This window comes from Stegastes partitus, unplaced genomic scaffold, assembly GCF_000690725.1.
Source record: "Stegastes partitus isolate 25-593 unplaced genomic scaffold, Stegastes_partitus-1.0.2 Scaffold635, whole genome shotgun sequence".
NCBI classification, from domain to species: Eukaryota; Metazoa; Chordata; class Actinopteri; family Pomacentridae; genus Stegastes; species Stegastes partitus.
This window is the reverse complement of record NW_007578366.1, coordinates 129,592-144,917: the sequence shown is the minus strand read 5'-3', so window position 1 is coordinate 144,917 and position 15,326 is coordinate 129,592. Positions and strand designations below refer to the sequence as shown.

The 15,326-nt window shown below is 47.3% G+C and overlaps 1 protein-coding gene across 1 annotated transcript in view; it reads left to right on the top strand.

Moving 5' to 3' along the window:
• The first annotated feature begins 379 nt into the window (after positions 1-379).
• The window catches only part of cdon (cell adhesion associated, oncogene regulated), a 34,487-nt gene continuing 19,540 nt past the window's right edge, over positions 380-15,326 (top strand). The window contains exons 1-4 of the mRNA XM_008289772.1: positions 380-836; positions 12,973-13,111; positions 14,191-14,469; positions 14,974-15,120. Coding sequence (XP_008287994.1) covers positions 13,039-13,111; positions 14,191-14,469; positions 14,974-15,120 — 499 coding nt within the window. The 5' untranslated portion in view covers positions 380-836; positions 12,973-13,038. The remainder of the gene's footprint in view (positions 837-12,972; positions 13,112-14,190; positions 14,470-14,973; positions 15,121-15,326) is intronic.

The following is a 15,326-nucleotide window of genomic DNA, read 5'->3' as shown; positions in this document are numbered from 1 at the left end:
CATACTGAATTTCTGTCTTGGTGAAGCCATTAATAAACATGTTTCCACTGTAATATGGTGATTCTGTGTATTTTTATATAAGTAAATGAAAAAAAAAAGTTTTGAGAAGCATTGATCTTCTTGATGCAGCAATAAAATAAAAATGCGTAAAAATGGAACAATGCGCTCAGGTGCGTAAATTTCCAATAACAGCGTCCACACGTGTGCGCAGAGGAGGAAGTTATTTTCTCGTTAGATTGTAAAACTTGTTAATGCACAGTCTATATGGGTAACACCCCCCTGCTCTCCCTCCCTCCCCTCTCCAGGAGCCGTATTGAGCTGTGGGGTTGGGACATTCCTGGTTTGACGACCAGCCTCTCGCCGCTGCCATGATTTGCTGAGCAACTCGACACTGGCTTCAAAGATGCGTGTGTGGAAGAGGCAGCGGTAGAGACGGAGACGGAGAGCTGGAGAAGTTACACTTAACGGACCAGACACAGAGAGACAGAGACAGAGAGAGGCAGCGTGTTTGCGCACCGAGCCGCCGGGACGTTACGCTTCCTTTTTCTTCCCCTTCAACAAACTTCCCCCAAACTACACCACCGGAGCTCGAGTGGAGACCAGGGGGAGTTGTCGCACCTTGGCCCCGAAGCCTGCGCTGCTGTGCGGGTCTGAAGACTCCTTCCTCCCCCTCTTCTCTCTCCACCTCCTCCGGCTGCGTTCATGTTCCTGCCGTCGTGTCGCACTTTGAGCCCGTTTCTAATGGAGGGCCCCGTACGGATTTGCCATCAGAATAATGCGTTTGGCTGCTGATTCACCCGACGTCTCGCTGCTTCTTCTGCCCTCCTGCAAGAGAGGTAAGACGGGGAGGCAGAGAGAGGGGAGTCCCGGGCTGGTGGAGGGTTTTTTTTTTCTTTAGTGGGGTGAAAGAAGGGAAGGCAGCTCGGTGTGCGCACCGGAGCAGCTGGAAACGACAAAAGAAAGGTGGCGTTAAGAGAAGCAGAGAGCTCCACGGTGGAGTTTTGATCTTTTACGCAAACATTGTCGTGTTTTGTGAACTTTGTGTTGTGGAGAGCAGCGGCGCGGAGTGGCAGTACACGAGCCGCAGTGTGGTGAACGGGGGCGCCCGAGTACGCAGAGGAACACTGAGGGTTTCCATGAATTAACTCCACATTAAATGCACATTATACACCCATTCTATCCCCTAAATCAGTTTTATAGCCAAGTACAACTCTGATTATTTAAAACTCTCTACATATTTGCTCTTTAAGTGTCAGAATATGATGTTAAATTGTCCACTAACAGAGAGAAAATCCTCACAAGAGACTCTTTTGAGCAACATTTTCCAGCAAAATCCAACTTTTCATTCGGCTAAAATGCACCCAGCAGCATCCAGATTCCTGCTGAGCTCTCATCTATCTTTCTGTATGGTGACCCAGACTCTGTTCTGTTGTCTCTGAGGTGAATGAAACCCAACAAAAGCTTAAATATTTGTTTGGTAAACAGCTCTGGAAACGCAGATCCTCTCCTTCCCAGTTGAAACCAGATGGCCTGCGGCTGCTTTTCTGCTTTTAAAAGATGAAAGAACATTTTTTCTTCTTTTTTTTAGAACTAGCAAATATATCCCTCCCTTTACATGTTCCTGTCACCTTCATAAAAGCTGAAAATGGACACATCACTTTGTTCTAAAGTTGTACTTTTTATTATACAGTAGATCCGCTTCAGGAGCCAACTTGCAGCCACATTTACCGCTCTGCAGAAACACGGTGGCTTAGACTAATATTTGAAGTTTTTTTTTTTTTTTTTCCTCCTTCTTGTCCAAAGACAGAGAGCCTTTATTGTTTCAGATAAATCCCCAGAGGGTGTCATAAACGCTGGTTTGGTGAATCAGTGTTAGTGTTGCTCAGAAATCTGGCAAGTGCACAAATCACTGCTGCGAAGGTGCCATTTATTTACTGCTTCTGACAGTTTGAGCTACACAAAGGGGGGGAAAAAAACATTAATGGGCAAATGGGAATCTTTGAATAACAGTGCAGAGTGTGAACGCAGCCAGATAAAGATCATCAGACAGTCTTTGCTTTGTTCCTTTCTGCTCGGTTTCACGCGTTGCTTCTTCAGTGTCTTCTAATCTTTTGAAAGATGGGAAATATTCCAAAAGAAAAAAAAAAGAAAAGGTGGCTGTAATGTCAGAAAAGTCACTGCTTGTAGCTCAGAACTGGTTGTACAAGTGTGTGCAGGAGCTGTTTTCACTCAAATCCGGAACTAAACTTTATATTCTCAGTTACACGTTGACTTTAAGTTGAATCCAATTTATTTTTACCTTCTGTTTCTAAAAACTGTAAATATTTAAGTCAGTTTATTCCCAAATGAGGCCTTTTTTCTGCAGAACTGAAAAGGTGACAGAGTAAAAGTGATATTGTGGCTTTTGTTCCTGTCAAGTGATTTCCTCCGTCTGATGTTGGCCCTCGTCACCAGAGCTTCACGGTGACTTTTTTTGTTACGTGAGGGGCGACCCTCGGAGCAAAACTGCACACTTTTAAACGTTATGGAGAACAAAGTCCGGAGTCGCTCTCGAAATGCATGACATCCAGTTGGTGGGACACACATGGCTGCTCCCAGATAAAACACTTTCAAGTTCAAACAGTCGCTCGTGCATTGTTGCGTCGGCGGGGGGACGAGAAGACACTTCCGATGGCTTTCAGGTCCTTTCAGTGCTGCCTGATATTGGGTCGAGCTTTTTGACACAGAGATTTGCTCTTTGTTCGCTTTTTAGGTTTCGATGCTGAGTTTGTTGCAGAAGTTTTGGCCAGGTGTTGTGATTTATTGTTTCTGTGGCCACTTTTCCTTCAACTTGCCTCATTTTAACCTAACTGACTCTTTCATTTCCTGCATTTTCTTCAATACTTTCCTCTTGCTGCTAATCTGCCTGCACTCTGGTCAGGCCGCTGCTTAGAAAAATGCTCTTACTGTTGCATTTTGAAAGCCTGATAGCCAAACTTGATGTCTTAAGTGGCAAAAATATGCTTTTGCAGTCAGTTTTGCTCTGTTGCATGCTGGAAATATCAAAAAATGGCATCATACTGTCTATACAAGGCGTCTTTTTCGATACAAAAGCACAAAAAGGACTCCACCATAATGACCTGTTGAGTATTTTTAGTTTGCACTCTCCCCCCGAGGTAACCGTGTATCGGCATTGTGATTAAATCAGACAACGACGGAGCCTCACAATCATTTTTTAATGTGTTTTTGCAGCATTTTTTTTTATTTTTTTAGAGAGAAATTAATAAGCCATTAGTGGCCCAGCTCTTATCAGACGGAGCCGAACAAAGCACAGCCGTGCCATTAAGCCAGTTTGAATAATGTTTGAGCCATTAGCGTGCTGGTTAATGATAAACACATGTTGCTGTAGGAGAACTATGTTAAGTGGGCAATTTGAATGTAAGCATGTGTAATGATACCAGCCCCTGCGCTCATAATGGCTCTCCTGATTTTTCTGATGCGGTATTATATTCGCACAAGCAACCGGCAGTGACGGGTGAAGGCTGGAAGGTAGCAGCAGAAGGGAAAACTCAGGTTTGCAGAGTAGCAGGGAGGTTTTGTTAAAGGTAAAACACAGAAACTAGGTCATGTGTACGTTAAAATATTGTGGTTTTGGCATTAAAATGAAGCACATGTCATTTAGTGCTCATCTGATTGCTCGATTAGGTGATTGGAAGATAATTTAAGTCGTTAATGGAAAGAAAAACTTGTCAACAACACTTCATTTTAGCTTTTTACATGCTTTTTCCTGTTTCATTTGGGCTTTGCAAGGCTGAAATCTGCATTTCCACCTTTTTGTCCCCTCACAGAATGAACAAAACTTGATAAATTGATGAAGCTGCAGTGATATTTTCATGTGTTTAAGAGCTTCAGTGATGGATAAGTGGATGAAGGTCTGTCTGAGGTGAGTGCGGTGGGAAGAGGGTGTGTAAGTGGGTGACTAAAGTATATTTTGGGCGCCACCCACATTCTAGCTTTGCTCCAGGCCGGGCAGCAGACCTCAGCTCTGGCCCCGGAGCGAAAGGAAGCGAACCTAAAACCCAAATCACAACGCGGTTTGCTTGTTTATTTGGTTTCGCGCTACAATCTGTCGTATTATTGCGCCGAAGGATCAACCTTTTGCCCAAGAAAAATGTTTCGAGAGCGATAAAACGAGGAGAGAAAAGTGTACCTCGAGCAGCTGTGTTATTTTTCCGTCATCCTCTCAATATTTTGACTTTGCCGGAATTAAAGTCTTGTAAATCTCTTGATTGCTAATCCATTTCAGCTCCTTAGTATGAAAAGTAGAATTTAGAGGACTTGTTTTCCCCCAAACTAAAAAACCTGTCTGAACTCCTGACACACAGGCCTCCTTTTTTTGCTCTCATTGCTCAGGGATTGAGTCATGCTGCGGCGTTTTTCCCATTTTCTAACGCTGGCTTCGGCTTCCATTCGTCAAGGACAGACTCAGGCTCCCATTAGATGGACAGAGGGGAGTTTTGGGCAGCGAGCCAACGAGCCCCCATGTTCAAGGAGCCGGGGGGTGCTGATTGACAACACCCAGCAGCCATGAGCGGCGGGTCGCTGGGAAAGATGGGCAGGTCGGAGAAAAGAGTGCCACTGCTGGGTTGGTGAGTGCACCCTGCAGCTGCAGCGCCAACCAAAAAAAAAAAGCACTCTCAGGACAAACTGTGAGCTGAATCGGGTAAATTGAAGTAGCGGCGATGGCGAGCGCAGTAGCTGAAGGTGTCACTTGTGTTTATAAGAAGCTGTCTCAGCAGCACTTCTTATCTGCTCTGAGCTCACACTGTCATTATTTTAACTACACAACACATATTTCTCTCAGTAGGACCCCCCCACCTACCCTCCTGTCCTCATTTCTTCCATTCTCACCCCCCCAACCCGACTCTGACAGATGATCCAAACAGCCCAGCACCGACTACGCAAAGCATGTTAGTCCAGGAGGTTACAGATAAGCCGCATGCTTCCTCTGGCACGACTTCTCCTGAAATGTCAAAGGTGAGCCGACTGTAGCCGAGTGTGTACGCCGGCTTTCAGCAGATGGTCGTGTCGAGTTTCTTGCAAATTCAGAACCTTGAAGGACCTGAAACTGGATAATGACTTTCGAGAGATTTGAGAAATGAAATGAGAAACATCGGGGCGTAATTGTTAAGACAAACAAACAGTTTTTGGGAGCAGCAGAAACAGATGTTTCCAGCCAGCCACCGAAATGCAGCGAGATGAAGCTGCGCAGGCTGAGGAGGGAGAGGAGCCTGCTTCTGCTCCGGAGACGGCCGAGCTTTCTGTTGCTGTAATGGAAATACAGGCCTCGACTAAATATATACGTCCTCGATATGATAAGGGAATGTAAACCAATACCACACATGGCGCTTTGAGGGAAAACACTCGGTCCAGGAGGCCGACAGATAATGAAAATGCCTCGAAGCAGATGGTCAGGAGCCCAACGTGTGACACAGTAGGATGCAGTTTGTTTAATGTAGGAAAACATTATGTAGGTCAGATCTGATTCTTGATGGAAAAAAACCTGTTGGTCCCGAGCCATTTGAAGCACACTGCAGTTAGATTTTATTATTTATGGGCTCATAATCATTCCAGGGAGTGTCTTTTTGGCTTGTGCGGCAACAGTATACGTGTCTTTAACGTGATACAGAACACCACATGTATGACGGAGGATAAAAAAGCTCCCCGTGAGGGTTCGATGTGTCGTTATACGTGACAAAAAAAACAACAACAGTTTTCCTCCTGCAAACCCACGATGAGACCCATTGTTCTCCTTTATGATTCCTCAGCCCCAGGGAAGATTTTCAGGGAGTGAACTTGTGAACCGGACCCTTGCTGACAAGTCTCAAGTGTTTCAGAACATGTGAGGGGGAATTTTTTTTATTATTTTTTTTTTCTTTGCATCCTCAGCGTCTTCCTGTTTGCAGGATTTCATTTCTTTCTCCCTTCCTGTAACCGACCCTCTTGGATACGCCTGCGTTCGTCCCGTCACCTCGCAGTCGAAGGCCCAGAGAGTTCCTCCTCCTCCTCTTCCTTCTTCTTGAAACTGCGAGCGACCGCAGCTTTCTATTTCAAATGCTGAACCAATAAGTCACATCTGACATGGGTTTTCTGCGAACCAGAATGTGTGCGCTGTTGAAAAGCCAGCTCAGGGATCAGCAAGACTATATTAAGGCAGAACTAGTGGCTGGCACTCCCCTTCAGCTGACAAACAGGCTTCTTGTTTGAAGGGGCTGTTTTTCTCCCAGATCAGAGTGTGAGGCAGTGTGGGTACTGCTGCTGCTGCTGCTGCTGCTGCCTCCGGGCCTGTGGTTATGGGTGCCATTTTGGGCCTTCCCTTCTCCAAGATGTGGCCTTTAGGGAGCAGTGGAACCCCCTATTTAGAAAAGACACTCAAAGCGAGGGCAGGAATGTAAGTCAGAGGGATGAAACGCCGGCCCTCCGCATTGTTCTGCAGATGTTTTAGGATTCTCCGGGTGTAGTTCTGCCTGGTGATGGATGAAAACGCATCTCTGGTTTGACTGACTTTAATCAAGACCAATAAATCACTTGTCACGCTCTCGCACACAGTAGCAAACACAAACCTAAGCAAAGAATGCACCGAGTTAGCACGGTTACTGTATTTTCTCAGTGTTTTGGTGTTGTCATGAGGTTGTGTTTCTCTTGGCACCGTCTGAGCGGCGCTACGTCATCTTCCAAGAGGCTCTTCTCACCTCCAGCGCTGCAGCAATAAGCAGCCGCGACCCCAAACGTTTTTTCTCGTTGAGGGTTTTTTTTTTTTGACCACGAGCCAGAAGTGGAAACTCGGGATGATGTGTGTGTTGATGTATCACCGCCGAGTTTGTTTTGCGATCGCTCGATCGCCGCACAACAAGCGAGGATGTGTTACGAGGAGAGATGGATAAACATTTAGACAAACTAAATAAAGCATTTACACACTCTGTTTGGGAGCACGTATTTATCTTTGGCCTCCTCAGACTTGTACGTATAAGGGAGCTGGTTTGTTTGTTTGGCTTTTTGGAAGAGATTTGTGGAATTGGTGAAGAAGACTAATTATATTTTAACCTTTTTACATGTGTTTGTTTTTGTTCTGCGGGGTTCAGGTTTTCGCAGGCGAGGCTTTCTCTCCCATAAATCCTCCCCCGTGAATATACAGCCATCACTCTATTATGCTCGCAGAGTCAATTCATCATTCTGAGAAATGAAAATACGCCGTGTGTACTTTCTTTCTCACGCCTCTCGAGTGACAAACAAAGAAGACCTCGAAAGCAGCGAAAGAGTTTTCGTCTCGCTATTTTTTTTTCTTTTCCTTAAAAAACACTGACTCTTGTTAGTATCTATTTGGACACGTTGTCATTTTGTTTTTGCTGCGCATGTTTGAAATTACATTATTTAACGTATGTTTTAGTTTGAGAGTGCTTTTGGGCGGCAGCCAGGGATCTATCAGGAGGAGACTGAGCAGAAACTGTTGTCTGCGTCTTCGCCGCCTCGTTGCCGTAGAGACTCGGGCGGTTGATGGAATCCAGGAGAAGTTTGCGGAGAGTCGGTGGAGACGGGGCGGGGGGCAGCTGCATCGGATCACTGTACGCCCGAAGTCCACAGCCCACACAGCAGCATTTAAACACGCAGATAGCATCTCGATTCCCTCCACCGCCCGGAGAAGACGGACGTTTTCGAGACGTTCGGCCAAACTCGATCATTTTTTTTTTCCCCTCCCCTGCATCGGCCTGTTTTCCCATCATCTCTCTAATCAGGACTGATATTGAGGAATGTGAATCTGTGGCCTCCTGCCCCGGTGCCACGGCTGCACAATCCCAGCTCCCCTCTCGCTTGCCGTGATGAATCAGACTCTTGGCACATGTTGGAGATCAGTGTTATAACACACCCTGCGGGCAGAGAGGGCCTTCTTGTGCATTCCTCCTTTCCATCAGAATTACCTTTTCGTCTGAGCAAACGTTGCCCTCCCTCCGCCCCCATGTGGGCTGAAAGGCCTGTGAAATCAGCTGGAAGGGCCCAGAGAGCTCAGACAATGGCGAAGGGTTGTTAGTTACATGCGCTTTGCAAAAGGTCTCGAGGTGGCCTTGTATGGTGGCGATACCCGGGGATCTGTTTCCAGTGTCCGAGGCCGCTATTGAGTTTCGCCCCCGCGGTTAATCCTGCTGTTCAGGACCTTGGGAAACAACCGTACCTCCCTCGCCCTCCTGTCCCTCCCCCTTGCAGATTCCCAGGAAAAACAAGACATCGCAGAACAATCGCCAATTAAGATGGTTCTTACATACTGTACCATTCAGTCCCCACTCTCTCCCCCGTCTCAATCTTTCTCCCCCACCTCCTCCCTATTTTTTTTTTTCCTCTCCTTACTCTCAGCTCTCTGTTTGTGTCCTCAGCCAACAAGCCCGAGGGTAGAATTAGCGCTGTCTCCCAGGTCCCGGCCCTGGCACTTTGGGAGGGTCGGGGTTTGGAGGCGTTGTGGGGAGGAGGAGGAGGAGGGTTGTGTGTCCTCGGTAAACAGGGCTTTGTGGGATGTGACTGTCTGATCCCCGGGGGCCTCTTCTCCTTTCATTCCTCCTGCAGTCTGATCCCACACCACGGCGCTGTACACCCGTTATCGCCCTCCTGGACCACTGACGCTCCGTTCTCCTGATGATGCATCTAAATTACCTCCACTCTAAATGATTTATTGAAGAGTCTTGCATGAGCAGATCAGTCAGTTTGCATTATGGATCAACCGTTAAATCTTTCTTTTCTCATTGTAAAACAACAAAAAAAAAAAGAAGCACCCCCTTCTCCTGCTAATTCCCATAGTTCATTCCAAATCATGTCTCCCTTTCTCCCTCTTCTTTTTTTTTAATAACATCTCAGTCTTTAATCAGACAGAGTTAGGCCATACCAGAGGCCCAGTGTTTCCACTCATTAGTTTTTCTCTGTGGCCCCGGGCTGCCTCTCCGGACTCGCCCAGACCAATAGAAGAAGCCCATAATGGTCCCTTAGAGTCTCCTCCGTCGGAAAAGGCTCTTCCCAAGTTTGCTGAATGTAGTCGGGCTGAATCATCAGTCAGTTTTTGGCACATACGTGGATGCCATTATCTGTACGTCTCTATCTTTGAGCCAAATAAAAGAGGGAGGAGAAAGAAAGAGGCTTGGCAACTTTTCACCTCCCAGTGAATGTTTCACCTCTTTTTACCCCCGTCTCCTTTTACCTCCTCTCCCACAGAGCCTTTCTCTCCATTGCCTTTCCTCCCCCCTCCTTCCTCCCGAGTTGCCTCTCATCATCCAGTTTTTTGAATTTATCTCCCATCTCTGGTTTATGTGTGTGTGTGTCTTTTTCTGTCTCTTTCTTTTCCTCTGTGGAGCTGAGGAATGTGTGCGCCGCAGATCCTCTGTCAGGGAGATGTGGGGCGAGTGCAGACAGGTTTGGGGTATATAGCATGTGAATCAGCCTCAGCGTACAGGTCAGATTATACCATCATACCAGAAAAGACTTGCTCTTTCTCTTACACCCCACTGATCTCCTGCCTTTGACATCTCAATCGCTAACTGGAAGCTCCGTTTCTTCGGTTGTCTGCGCTCTCTTTTTCTTTTCTTTTTTTTCCTTTTTGAAGATAAACCTTTCAAATCGTTCTGCCATTGATTGCCGGTGCAGTCAGGATCAGCGGCTGTTTATCAAACTCCTTCAGCTGCCTCATGATGTTTGCTGCTGGCTTTCACTCAGCTGTGCAGTCTTGTGAAGCCTCAGTCGGCGGCACCAGTTGTGACCTGTTCTTCCTCTGCCCTCCAGCTCTTTGATGCCTCGCCGCGTTGCTTTTGTCCCTGTTTACCCAATATGACAGGGATATGGGCCCTGCCCCACATGGGGGCAGATGGGGCTTTAAGTAGTTCCTGCAGAGAGGAAGCCAAAAAAGAAGTGCAGGTGCTAACCGCCCGGGAACTCGAATCCCTTTCCCTTCCCCGAGGGCGGCCTGTCAGTGTGTTTATTTTCTCCTGTGTCATCACCAGGAATCCCTCTTGTCCTACAAGGGGATAGATGGTTCTATTCCTGTGTCAGAGTCTTGTATTACTCCCCAGATAGATAAATAAAGGCGCTGCCCCTCGACAGAACATCTCTACTCAGGATTCCTCCGGAAGGGGAGCGTGACAGATGAAGTACAAAAAAACCCCACAGAAGACTGATGTGTTTTCTTGCTTTCACACTGTTAAGCCAGGTGTCAGTCAAACATTTCCCCAAACACACTCGGGTCAACCCCCACACCCGAAAAAATAGGAACTTTTCCACTTGAACTCGCTGACATCCACCTCATTTATTTTCATAAACTGTCCCTGCGTCTGTGTATCAACTTTCAACAGCGCTGAGTTGGTTTTTTCTTTCTTTTTTTTTTTTTTTTTTAATGCAAGACGTCTCTTCAATTTAGAGCCGGGCGATCGTGCCTTGAGAACGGCCACGCATCTACAACATAAGTGCAAAACCAGAGGGTAACACAAGATCAGATTTGGGATTGGAGGAAGAAATCTGGAACACAGATTTTTTTTTTCCCCTTTTAAGTTGTAAAGTCTGGAGTTTTTGAGAAGGAGAGCGGAGGAGTGAGGGAGTGGACCGGCCACAGGCTCTCAGGCTGATCAGACTTCATTTGACAGGGACTTCCCCCTTTGTCAATGGGCCACTCCAGCTTTTGTCTGGGCGTCTGCTCAGAGAGGAAGCGGGGCTTGCCTTTTTCCACGCAAGCCGGTGCGTTGCCAGCATCGGGACGAGTCTCTTGCGATGAGGGATACAAGATATCCTCGCGGTGTCTGTCTCCACTGAGATGGCTTTTCATGGTGGCGGATGTCAGAGGAAAGCCAAACAGATAAGAAGCAGGAATGATGCCCTTGTGTTTCCTCGTTGCGCCAGATCGATGCGCCAGATAGGCAGCTGTGTGTGTGTTTACAAAAGAGCATCCAGTCGGAACTTTGAGTGCCCAATGTTCTGGGACGACTATTCGATTAACCTAACCGGGAGAGAGTTAAGAAAAGGTGGACGGAAGGAGAAGGGGAAGCAGCTCCGGTTTCTCATGAGCCAACGGAGCCCTGCGTTGCATTGTTACAGCACTGTTGTTATTATTGTAATTATATATCATTATTCCGGCAGAGAGAGAAAAGATAGTTTCCACTGATGACATGGGGGCAGTGTGCAGGGCCTGTTGGAACTCGCGGGATGGAGAAACGCCAGCGTGCAAAGATGTGTGGTTTGATGTGCCTGAATGAGCATGCACACACTTAAAACGGAGGCTGAAATGCAAAGCGCACATGCACAAGTCAGAGTCAAGCGGCTCGATCGTCTTTACCAGCTTTTAATGTTGCTTTTAAGTGCCTTTTACGAAGTGTGTGAGTGAAGCGGAGGGCGCCGGCGGTGACCTTTAGGGGCTGGTCCAGGGCCACCAGACACCCGCTGGTTCATCCTCTCCCTCTGCTCCTCCCTCACCTTTGACCTCGGGGTGAGAAGGGGGCGTGAGCCAGGAGCTGGAAGAGTTTATTATTTCCTGCCACTTCTTCTTCTTCTTCTTTTTTCCTCCTCCTCCTCCTTTTCTCAGGATGCCCTCAGAGAGAGAGAAAGGTGAAGTGAATGGGAAGGAATACACAGACAACATGTGGAATTATCTGCAGTTTTGGCATTTTTAGTTTCAACATTGCAGTTAAACTCTAGCTTGATGTGATGTTTCTGTTTCAGGAACATGAGAACCTCCTGTTCTTGCAGGATGATGTTCAAAAATCAACACTATCTCTGCATAGCTGATGCTATAAAGCAGCACTGGCTGGACTTCAGATTTGCTGGATTTATGATAAAACTACAGTAGTACAGTAGCCTTTTCTCAGAGCAAGAGTTTTCCACTTCTGTGTTATTTTTCTGAAACCTCACAGTGAAAGCTTGACACATTAATTACGGCGTGTTGAGGAAAGCTGACTGAAATACGCTGCGATTACAAACGTACAGACTTTCTTCTGTGTCTTACAAACACATCATTATACTAATTACACGAATCGCTACAGATCCGCGTGTTTGCTTCTTGATTTAGTCGTTTTCTAGAGGCATAAGAAACGAGAAGATTTTGCTGATGGTGAGAATAAACGTTGGTACTCGAAGCTGTGGCTTGTCATTTTTCCTCTCGCCTGGAGAGGAGGCTAACCGGACTGACCTGCTCGATTGTGCAGCACATGAAACAGTGTTTAAGATGGAGAATGAGGGTTAGAAACCTGTTCGGCTCCACCGATCCCACCCAGGCACCGTGCGTTTAATTTGACCCACCCGTCAGCCTCGGTCGGTCCTTCCGCTAATGTCTGCGAGCCACCGAAGCCTCCAGTGTGAATATCGCAGCTGGACGGTCATTGTCCCTCCGGCCTCAGGCTCAAACCCTGGTTACCAACCAGGAACCTGGGATCAAAGCCTGCCCGGATTACTCTTAGTAAAAGGAGGAGGAGGTGCCGCACTGGGAGGGGGTCGGGTTGAAAAGGATAGAAGGAATGCTCCTAATTACGTGCCCTCCACTCCTTTTCTGTCTCTCCCTTTGGGTCTTCTCTTGTCTCCCCGTGTGTGTCTGGCCTGCACTTCAGGCTACAGTGAACCTATGAGGAAGCAACACAGTGTGACAAGAGAGTGATATTAAGAGCGAGGCGACAGTCTCTCCACAGCTACTCCATTAGCGGGAGAGCTCGGCGGCCCGGTGGGGGGAGAGAGGCTGGACATTCCTGCCTCTGTGGAGACACTGGAGTGGGTGAGGAGAGGGTGGGAGGCGGAGATCAAGGAGTGTGTAAAGAGGATGTGTCGTGAAGATTAGAAGGATTGTCGTTCAGGATTCATTTGGAAACTAATAGATTTTTTTTTTCCAGAGTTCTCCCTCCAGCTTGCTGTGCTGTTTTTATTTACTATCCGGGTTATTTCCACGCAGGGCTTCAGCTTGTTTCTGTTCTCGTCTGTGTGTCGCAGGTTTGCCGACCAAACGAGGGCGTCCGAACCGGGCATCACGGCCGCTGGCAGGGGTCAGAGTGCACCATGGACGGTGGCCTGAGGGTCCTCCTGTCCACTGTGCTGTGTCTCAGCCAGTCCCTGCTCATCAGCTGCTCATGTAAGTGGCCGTCCTGCTCTCGGCTCGCAGCTTGACCACAAATCACTGTTTTCGTGTGCATGTGTGGAAGGTGTGGCTCACGCTGCATTTATTCATGCAGGCTTTCATCAGTTTGCAGCAGCAGAATTTAAGTTCAAGAGATTTTATGTCACGTGCTCATACAGTATGGGCAGTGAAATGCAAAGTGACTACATAACTTTCAGAAACAGAAAAAACTGTAGAACATTTAAAAAAAATGAAGTCACATCATAAGTAGTAGAAGAAGAAACTCAGTGTACACTAACTACAGAAGGATATCGCAGGTAAAGGAACAGATATTTGAGATGTTTGAGGCCGAATCAGAGTAAAAATGAGGGGAAATATTCAGTGTGTTTTCATTAAGTGGCCATAAACACGACTAATTAAGACTATTGTTGCTCTGGATGTGTGATAGTTATGTTTTCCAGCTTGCTGAGGAATCTCTAGCTTTAGATTAGCCAAAAATATAAGTTGAAAGTATGAATTTGTGACCTTTAAGACTCCTTTGGTTATCAAAACAAGGTTTGGAAATTCAAGTAGAGACAAGAATGATAGTCGCAAGGATTTATAGACAGTGGGGTCTTTTGAATTCAAGCTTTATTTAAACTGACATTGAGGTAAGAAGGCCTCATTTATTGAACAATAAAGCTGAATAACAATAAAATATTAAAAGGAAAAGTTAGTGAAATAAGATAGTTAGTGCATTTAAGTTTTAAAAACAAATCAATTATAAAACAAGAACAGATGGAAGTAAAGTAGGATGTTTAAAGGTTAAAAATGAGTCGAGCTTTAGATTGTTTTCCTCCAGGCTGCAGGTTATAAAACAGCGAATAAAACTGGATTTTTCAAAGCTCAACAAAAACAGCCAACAAACTCCCTCTCAAAATCTAAAATGTTGCACCTTTAAAGGGTTAGTTCACTCAAAATACTCAAACCACTATATTTCAGGCCTCCCCTGGAGCAGTTTTAGTTTCATTTAGCCCGGGGTCATGTGCCTTTGAGTTGCAGTTGTATCAAGCAAGAATCTAAATGTGATTTGTGTTTCTCTGCTCCTTCTCCAGCTCAGTATCCCTCTTTCCGCTCTGAACCTGCCTCCTTGGTCCAGAGTCGAGGCTCCGTAGCCCGCCTGCGATGCTCGGCGAGTCCTCCGTCGGCGGTGGTTTCCTGGCGCTTCAGAGGCCTCCCCCTGGAGGCCGACACGCTGCCCGACGTGGAGCTCGGCCGGGGCTCCGTCACCATCTCCTCCCTGGCGTCCGTCCACGGCGGCGTCTACCAATGCGTTGCCCGCTTAGACGGCGGGCCGGCCGTCGCCAGCCGCCTCGCACGTGTGGCCATAGCAGGTACAGTCGCAGCGAAAGCACACTTCTGTTGCGCTCACTTCAAAGCAGAGCGTCGAAGAAAGAGAGGAAGTGGCCCTGAGAAAGCGGAAGGCCATTTTGCGAGTGTCGAGCGCTTAGAAAGAATGCCTATTCTCGGCTGGCTGCTGCTGAGCGGCCGAGGTGGAAGGAAGCAGTAGGAGTTTTTCACTCGGGCAGACTTCCAGATGCCTCTTGACCGGTATCCTTAATGAGCCTCGAGCTTTCCTGTGTGTACTCTGTTATGTTCCTGCTGGGATGCTGCTTGCTCTTGGACACTACGCTAAGAGTTTGACCCCGATCTGGAGCCGCGTCAGGCACGAATAGAATCGCTCGCTGCAACAATAAACAAAGCCGGCGATCCAACACAAACATCTCGACTCAAGTAGCTCCGATCGCTGATACTCACAACATGTTGAATGTCTCGCACTCTGCCCGGAGAACGAGCTTAACTGAGGGAGCCTTCTTTTCTTTTCTGGATCCATGCAGAAATATCAGAATACGAAGACGGCCGGCGGCGGTCGTTGTCGGCGCAGGAAGGCAGCACCGTCCTCATAGAGTGTCCTCTACCGCGCAGCGTCCCTGCAGCACTTCCTAGACTGAAAGTACGAGGGGACTGGATGGAAGCGTCCACAGGTACGTTGGAAATAACTGTGCATCCATTCGTCTATTGTCGTAGAGGCAGCAGGTGAAGCAGGTCATTCCATACGCCGCTTTCCCCAGCTATGCTTTCCGGTCCCTCCTAGGGAATCCAGAGGTGTTTCCAGGCCAGATGAGCTGCTAGGAATCCTGCTGGAGGGATTAAATATCTCATCTGGCCTGGGAACGCCACCTTTTTTGTG